An 8,361-nucleotide genomic window follows, 5' to 3' on the forward strand; every position below is an offset into this window, starting at 1 on the left:
AGGAAGCAGGCACAAGGAGGAGGGCAGGAGCTCAGGGATCTGTTGTGTCCTCTCCTCCAGCATCACCTCAGTGGCTGTCAGCTGCTTGTAGATCCTGACAGCCTCTAGAAGTTGAGCCCGGTGATGCATCTCGCTCGAGGTCATGCCCGCCTGCAGGAGGGTCGAGTCAGAGCATAAGGAGGAGGGGAGAACAAAAGAGGAGGAGGAAGGGAGAACAAGGAGGAAGAGGAAGAGGCAGGAGGGACAAGCGAGAGAAGCAAAGGAGAACGAGGAGGAGGAAGCAGAAGGAAAGGAGCATAAGGAGGAGGATGGACATCGCGAAGGAGGAAGAAGGCACAAGGAGGAGGAGGGAGGGACAAGTAAGTGGAGGAAGCGGGAACGAAGAGAAGCAGGAAGGAGGAAAACAAAGGCAGCATAAGGAGGAGGAGGAGGAGCAGGAGGAGGAGCAGGAGGAGGAGCAGGAGGAGGAGGAGGAGGAGGAGGGGATCACAACCTGACGGTAGGATTCAGCAACGTCAAGGTAGAGGTCCCCACAGGCGTCGATCGAGTATGCCCACAGCGTCTGGAAGCATTCCTCTGCCATCCTCACCCTGCCCAGCTGGAGCAGAGCTATCCCCTCCCTCACCACGAGGTCTACCGGCATGTCCCCGTTGGGCTGGTAGCTTCTCACCTTCCCCAGCAGCTTCAGAGCTTTCTCCGACTGCTTCAGCATCAAGAAGCACTCGGTCAGCATGTTCACGCAGTCCAGCTCGAACTCCATGAAAGTTCGGGGCCGGTCATCCGGCATCCTCCTCTTCTCCCTTATGTCCAGCCAGCTCTCCAGCACCTTGACAGCAGCCTGCGAGTCCCCGTACTGGTGGAGGAGGCGCGAGAGCTCCTTTGACACTTCCGAGATCTTCACGTACTCCTCCGCCGGCAGCTTCTTAAGGAGGGTGTGCAGCACGTCGATGGCTCTCTTGGTCTGGCCCACCTCCACCAGCAGGGACGCCTTGTCCCACAGCAGCTCGGGAGCAGGATCCGCCTGCAGCGTGGATAAGCGAACAAAGAAACAGGAGACGAAAGGGGAGTAGGAGCAGGAGCAGGGGCAGGAGCAGGGGCAGGAGCAGGAGCAGGAGCAGGAGCAGGGGCAGGGGCAGGGGCAGGGGCAGGGGCAGGGGCAGGGGCAGGAGCAGGAGCAGGGATGGTTGCGGCGAGGAGAGAATTCAGAAAGAGCGAAGGTGGGCAAAAGGAAGCAGGAGGGGTCTAGGACAAGGAGGGACGAGCTACCTTGATGGCACGGTTGAGAGCATAAATCGCTTGAGGGATGTTGCCAAGGTCTCTCGACATGCTCGCCGCTCGATTCCACAGGCTGATGTCCTTGGGGTTGAGCAGGGCGGCGATGACGATGCAGCTGAGGGCGCTGGACAGCTCGTTCTTGGCCTCGTAGATCGACCCCAGCAGGGCAAAGACATCGGAGTGCGGGAGGATGCGAATGATCTCCTTAGAGAGCTCGATCGCTGCCTCGAACTCCCCGAAGGCGTACTTCATGGTCGCCTGCCCCAGCTTGTCCTTCACCTCCTGCGGCATCCTGGAACCTCCTCGGGCCAGCCCCCTTCGCTTCCTCCTCCTCTTCCTCTTCCTCGGCGCGAGCTCCTTCCAGATGTCGTCCGCTATGTCGTCCATCTGCTGATTCGGGACGATGCGCTTGCTCGCCGCTCCAGCTCGCCTCCTGCTGGGCTGGGCTGAAAGCCCGAAGGAGACCCCTGCCTTGCGCTTTCCCAGGTGCCTTCCCAGCTGGAATTCTCTCTCGAGGCTGACATTCTTGTCCAGGTGTCCTCCTTCACCATCGTCGCTGTCCACGTCCTGCAGGGGAAGGACGTCGTCCTCGTCCTCCTCGTTCTCTGCCCCGTCGTCTCCCTCCTCGTCGACCTCCTCCATGTCCTCCTCCTCCTCCTCGCTGTCTTGCTCCACCTCGCCTCTCACCTGCAGGAACTTCTTGCTCAGCACAGAACTGTCTTCACCCAGCAGTACCCCAGGAGGAGCGCGAGAAGACGATCCTTCCCCAGCATTGCTTGCTCGATGCATCTGCGATGTGCAACAGGTCAAGGCAACTAGGAGGCCTGTCAGTCTTGATGATTCTTGTGTCCTGCGCTCTCCTCGTCCTTACTCCCCTCCCTCTCCTCCCCTCCCGTCCCCTCCCCTCCCCTCTCCTCTCCTCACCTCCCCTCTCCTCCCCTCACCTCCCCTCACCTCACCTCTCCTCTCCTCTCCTCTCCTCCCCTCCCCTCCCCTCTCCTCTCGTGGTCAATTCTTCTGGACCTTTTTCGTGTCTCATCTATCCTTCCGCTCGCTGTTCTCAAGTCTTGTAATTGCTGCTCCAGTAACCCTCTCCCTATTCTGCTCGTCTGTCATGCTAGTTGAACGCTTCCATCCCTCTCTTCTGCTCGTCTCCTGCCCTCTCCTCTCCTCTCCTCTCCTCTCCTCAGCCCATCTTCTCACCCTCACTCGTTCCCTCTCCCTCTCCCTCTCCCTCTCCCCTCTCCCTCTCCCTCTCCCCTCTCCCCTCTCCCCTCTCCCCTCTCCCCTCTCCCTCTCCCCTCTCCTTCCCTCTTTGTTCTCAAGGGCGTAGTAGGGAGGAAGGGCCCGTGGAAATTCGACCCAACGAGGGGGGTGGGGTAGTCAATCGGAGAGACGATATGGGGACAAGAGCTGGGCTAGGGGAGGGCAGGAAGGAAAGGAGGAGAGCAGGACGGAGGGAAAGGGAGGAGACGAGACGAGACAAGACGAGAGGAGAAGAAAGGAGAGGAGTGGAGAGGAGAGGAGAGGAGAGGAGAGGACGAGGGATGAGGGAGAGCCAAGTGGGGTCAGGAGAGGACAGGGGAGGGCAATCGGCATCGGAGAGATCAGCAAGGGAGACGAGCTTTGAACGATCTGATGCAGGTGGGGAGCGAATGAATCAGAGTGAGTAGTGGGGGTGATAGGAGGAGCTGAAGGATGAGGAGAGATTCCTCGACGTTCGGGGGTCTGGCAGCCGACGACCTCTCGCGCTTCCTGCGAGTCTGCTTCGAAGAGTCTCTCCTGTCCGAGGTAGCCCTGTGCCTGCCATGGCGCAGTAGGTCGAGCATGACACGCCTCTGCTGTAGTCCAGCAACCGCATACGCGAGGAGATCGAAGCCCTCGGGGGGTCAGAAGGGATCCTGAAGAAGCTCAGGAGCGACCCAGGTGTCTCTTGTGGAAGCTGAGAGGAGAGCTGACATATGTGCCTGCAGCCAATGGCATCAAGAAGACGGAGGTACTGCGCCATCCTTTCGCCATGCGCGTGCTGACCCCATCCTCTAGATCTTGAGGAGACAGGAAGACTTCGGTCTCAACGAGCATGCCATGGAGCCGCAGGACTCGATCTTGAAGATCGCCTGGGATGCTCTTCAGGACCCTTCGCTGCTGTTCCTTTGCTTTGCGTCCTTGGTCTCGCTGGTGATCGGAGTTGTCTCCTCCCAATCGCAGGAGATCGTGGAAGGGATCGCGATCTTGGCTGCGGTGCTGGTGGTGGTGACGGTGACTGCGGTCAACGATTACCACAAGGAGAAGCAGTTCCGTTCACTCAGAGAAGTACAGGAGGAGGTGTGGGTGACTGTCATCCGAGACAGTGCAGTAGAGCAGGTCCTGAACAAGGATCTTGTTGTCGGCGATGTCGTCTTGCTCAGTGCCGGCGATATGGTATGTGCTGACGGGATCATACTGGACCAGAGTGACCTGCAGGTCTCCGAGCAAAGTCTTACAGGGGAGTCGTCTCCCAAGAGGAAGGGAAGCAGTCTCTGTGCTCCTAGCGCTCATCTCCTTTCTCCTGCTATCTTCTCCGGGACGTTCGTGCAGGAAGGGGAGGGGAAGATGGTGGTGCTGGCGGTGGGGCCGAGCACGTACCAGGCGAGCATACAGGAGTCGATGAAGGAGGACATGGAGGGATGCAAGAAGAGCATACTTCAGCTGAAGCTGGACAGCATGACGACAACGATCACCAAGGTAGGAGCAGCAGCAGGTATCCTGACAGTCCTCGTGCTCCTCGCGAGGTTTTCCGTGGGTTTCGTCCGCGGGGAGTGCTGCAAGGAACGGTGGGTCAACAGCATACACCTGCCGGAGATACTCGACTATCTTATCACGGGTGTTACCATCTTTGTCGTTGCGGTACCCGAAGGGCTTCCTCTCGCCATCACCGTCGCCCTCGCGCTGTCTGTGAGGAAGATGATGAACGATAACAACCTCGTGCGCCATCTCAGCGCCAGCGAGACCATGGGCAGCGTCTCCAGCATCTGCTCCGACAAGACTGGCACCCTCACCAGCGGCAGGATGACGGCGGTGCGCGTGTGGGTCAGCGGCCAGGACTGCATCCTCGGCGAGGAGGGGAGGGCTGGGGAGCCTCTCGCTGAGCTGCCGCGCGGGGTCAGGGAGCTGCTGGCGTACAGTCTTGCGATCAACACTTCCTTCAAGTCCAACGTCTCCTATAGCCGTGATGGCCAAGTTTCCTCCTCCCAGGGCAACGAGACCGAATGTGCGCTTCTGCGACTCGTCGACATGCTGCTGAATATCCAGGTCCCCCCCCCCCGCCGTCCTCCTCCTTGTCCCCTGCTCAACATCCCCTACCTCCTCGATTGCTATTCAACTGCTACCGTCACCTCCTGCGATATCACCACTACCTCCTCCTCCTCCTCCTCCTCCTCCTCCTCCTCCTCCCTTCGCTACTCCCCTCCTCCTCCTCCTCCTCCTCCTCCTCCTCCCCTTGCTACTCCCCCTACTCCTTGTATTCCCCGTCATTCTGACCTACATTCCAAACGTCTCCTTGATCTTTCTGTGCTTTTCCTCCTTTACTCCATGATCTTTTGACGTTGTTCTTTTTCCATCTCTTTCCCATGGCAACAAGCACATTGATGATCTTCTGTCCCGCAGGAAACTGAGGAACAAGGAGCAGGAGGAGGAGGAGGAGGAGTTCACTCCTACAAGATGATCCGGATAAAATTCCCGTTGGAGCAGGAGAAGAGAAGATGTCTGACTTTCTCTTCTGACCGGAAACGTATGAGCACCATCGTCCCATGGATGGTAAGACTCCTCCTCCTCCCCTTCCTCCTCCTCCCCTTCCTCCTCCTCCTTTTCCCTGCTTCTCCTTTCTCCTTCCTCCTTCCTCCTTCCTCCCTCCCCTTACACCTTCCTCCTCCACCACCTCCACCTCCTCCCTCCTCCTCCTGTTTCTTCCTTCTCCTTCCTCCTCCTCCGACTCCACCGCCAACTTCCGTCTCCTCCTCCTCCTATTCCTTGCAGACTGAGAACGAATTCAGGTCGGGGACGATACTGATCGGATCGACTCCGTGATGACTGGCAGGAGAATTTTCTGCAAAGGGGCACCAGAGGTTGTGATTCCACTTTGCTCAAGAATTATCTCCTCGTCCTCCTTCTCCTCCTCCTCCTCTTCAGCTGCAGTCGCTGCAGACAATCAGCCCATGACTGTGGAGCTGCGAGCGAGAGCTGATGGGATGGCGTGTATGATGGGGAAGGAAGGGTTGCGGCCTATCGCCGTTGCGTTTCGAGACATGGAGGAGGAGGAGGACGTGGACGAGCTGTCTGCTGAGAGAGATCTGGTGTTGGTGAGTGGGAGAGGAGAGGAGAGGGATGATAATAGATGGGAAGGAGACATAGATGGGAAGAAGACAGGATGTGGAAGTTGAGACACGTAGAGAGAAACAACCAGATGATAGGCAGATGTAGATCAGTGGAAAAACTTGACAGATACAGGATAAGAGCAGATGTGAACATGAGGAGAGGTTTCAGGTCATCAAGTCAGACGTGCTGGCAAGAAATTTTGAGCAGTGAGGTACATGTGAGGACCTGTGGAGATAAGAGATGTATTGAAGAGAAGCGCGTAAGAGAGTTGGTAGAGGAAGAAGGAGGGAGGAGGTTTCATGTGAGAAGGGCGAGGCTACCTTAATGGAGGGAGGAGGGAGGAGGGAGGAGGGAGGAGGGAGGAGAGGGAGGGGGGGAGAGGGAGGAGGCTACATGGATCTTGGAGGTTATTGCCTTACCTGACCTCATTCATTAGCTCGCCATCGTCGGCCTCGAGGATCCGCTACGTGCTGAAGTTCCTGCGGCAATTCGAGCATGCCAGCAGGCAGGAATTACCGTCAGAATGGTCACAGGGGACAACGAGGAGACGGCGATATCGGTAATCAGCTGAGAGGGAGAGAGACAAAGAGGAAGAAAGGAGGAGAAGGAACAAGGATTGAAGGGACGTCAAGGAGAGGAGAGAGGAGAGGGAGACAGGGGCAGGGGCAGGAGCAGGAGCAGGAGCAGGGGCAGGAGCATCAGCAGGAGCAGGAGCAGGGGCAGGAGCAGCAGCAGGAGCAGGAGCATCAGCAGAAGCAGAAGCAGAAGCAGGAGGAGTGCAGGCAGTGAGATGACTCTGTTGTCTACAAGATTGCCAAGAAATGTGGCATTCTACCTCAGAGAGAGATGAATGAGAAGGAGATGCGAGCGAGTGTCTTCACCGGGAAGCAATTCAGAGAGCTCGTGGGTGAGAAGGAGGATATTGATATGGAACAGCTCGAGCAGGTAACTCTGTCATACTGCCCTCCTCCTCCTCCTCCTCCTCCTCCTCCTCCTCCTCCTCCTCCTCCTCCTCCTCCTCCTACCTTTCCCCTCCTCTTCCTTCCTCCTTCCCCTTCCCCTCTCTCCTCCTCGTATCCCTCGCATGGTGACCTCTCACTGACATCCATTCAGATCCTCCCAAAGCTTCGCATTCTCGCACGCTCTACCCCCCTCGACAAGCTCGCTCTCGTTGGCGGCATCCAGGTGAGGAGAAAAGCGGAGGAAAGGGGGAACAAGGAGCAAGAGGAGCAGGGAGAGCAGAAGGAGTAGGGAGAGCAGGGAGAGCAGGAGGAGCAGGGAGAGCAGGGAGAGCGGGAAGAGCAGGGAAAGCAGGGAGAGCAGGAGGAGGGCGAGGGGTGGTAAAGGAGGGAAGAGGCGGGCTAACGCTCTGACCAGGACAGTGAGTCGTGTGGCCTTCAGACTGTTGCTGTGACAGGGGATGGAACCAACGACGCTCCTGCTCTCCTCCGCGCTCACATCGGCCTTGCCATGGGCAAGGCAGGTACACAGGTTACCCTTCTCCCGTCTGTACGCCTCTTCCTCTTCCGCACTTCCTCCCACTCTTGTTCCTCCCTCCTTCCTCCTCCGTTCTCCTCCCTATCTCCTTTCTCCATCCCTCCTTCTCCCTTACATTCCACATCTCCTCTCCCTCAGGTGGCTCAGAACGCAGCAGACATCATCATCCTCGACGACAACTTCGCCTCTATCCTGCAGGCAGTCAAGTGGGGGAGGAACGTGCACGACAACATCTGCAAATTCCTCCAGTTTCAGCTCACCGTCAACTGCTCTGCCTGCATCCTCGCTGTCGTGGGAGGCTCCGTCCTCTCCGAGAGCCCTCTCACTGCCATGCAGCTCCTCTGGGTCAACATGATCATGGACTCCCTCGCCTCCCTCTCCCTCGCCTCCGAGGACCCTTCTCCTGACCTGCTCAAGCGCCCTCCCTGCCCGCGAGACCAGCCCCTCCTCTCCCCTGCCATGGTCAAGTTCGTGCTGGGACACGCGGCATGGCAGATCCTCGTCCTCTCCTTTCTCGTCTTCGGCATGGGCGACGTCTGCTCCCCTGACATCGCCAACCCCAATGTCTGCGCGCCGGGTGAGAAGGAGGAGACGAGGAGAAGGAGACGAGAAGGAGACGAGAAGGAGAAGGAGAAGGAGAGGAGAGGAGAAGGAGCATATGGGGCAGGGAGGAGAAGGATAGTCGTTGTGAGAGGAGGAGGCTGTGGAGGAGGAACTGATATAAGGTCAGGCACAATCATCTGGAACAATTTCGGGTCGCTCAGATCTGGAAGACCTTCATCCTTCGACCTTGAGTTCTTTGGGAACAAATCCCTGACGTGTGCTGGTGAGGAGAAGATTCCGATGGAAGTCAGATTGATGGAAGTGTTTTTTTTATCTTCAAAGTTGTTTTCGGTTCCCTCTTATGTGTGATATTCTTCTGTTTCATCCTTCTTCTGTTCTATTTTCTTCTTGTGTTCTGTTTTCTTCTACTTCTGCCATGCAAAGTCACTGCCGTTGTTCCATGATGTTCTTGATAACCTGAAATTGCATCAGGCAACGCCAGTCAAGCTGCTTCTGTCCTTCCGATAGAAATTGCAAAGATGAGGTTTCGATTACTCTTCTCTCCTCTCCCCTCCTCTCCTCTCCGCTCCCCTCCCCTCCTCTCCGCTCCGCTCCCTCCCCTCCTCTCCGCTCCTCTCCTCTCCTCTCCTCTCCTCTCCTCTCCCCTCCCCTCCCCTCCCCTCCTCTCCTCTC

At 57.6% G+C, this 8,361-nt stretch overlaps 2 protein-coding genes across 2 annotated transcripts in view; one reads left to right on the top strand and one right to left on the bottom strand.

The window, feature by feature from the left end:
• The window catches only part of GUITHDRAFT_142603 (hypothetical protein), a gene marked incomplete at both ends in the record, with an annotated part of 2,907 nt that extends 859 nt beyond the window's left edge, over window positions 1-2,048 (bottom strand). The window contains 4 exons of the mRNA XM_005827664.1: window positions 67-150; window positions 494-1,021; window positions 1,267-1,962; window positions 2,001-2,048. Coding sequence (XP_005827721.1) covers window positions 67-150; window positions 494-1,021; window positions 1,267-1,962; window positions 2,001-2,048 — 1,356 coding nt within the window. The remainder of the gene's footprint in view (window positions 1-66; window positions 151-493; window positions 1,022-1,266; window positions 1,963-2,000) is intronic.
• Window positions 2,049-3,324: 1,276 nt separating this feature from the next.
• Window positions 3,325-8,361, top strand: part of GUITHDRAFT_75356 (hypothetical protein) — a gene marked incomplete at both ends in the record, with an annotated part of 8,917 nt that continues 3,880 nt past the window's right edge. Inside the window, 8 exons of the mRNA XM_005827665.1 lie at window positions 3,325-4,566; window positions 5,005-5,058; window positions 5,307-5,612; window positions 6,065-6,187; window positions 6,439-6,573; window positions 6,742-6,813; window positions 7,006-7,119; window positions 7,264-7,702. Coding sequence (XP_005827722.1) covers window positions 3,325-4,566; window positions 5,005-5,058; window positions 5,307-5,612; window positions 6,065-6,187; window positions 6,439-6,573; window positions 6,742-6,813; window positions 7,006-7,119; window positions 7,264-7,702 — 2,485 coding nt within the window. The remainder of the gene's footprint in view (window positions 4,567-5,004; window positions 5,059-5,306; window positions 5,613-6,064; window positions 6,188-6,438; window positions 6,574-6,741; window positions 6,814-7,005; window positions 7,120-7,263; window positions 7,703-8,361) is intronic.

Source organism: Guillardia theta (genome assembly GCF_000315625.1).
Source record: "Guillardia theta CCMP2712 unplaced genomic scaffold GUITHscaffold_65, whole genome shotgun sequence".
Classification (NCBI taxonomy): Eukaryota; class Cryptophyceae; order Pyrenomonadales; family Geminigeraceae; genus Guillardia; species Guillardia theta.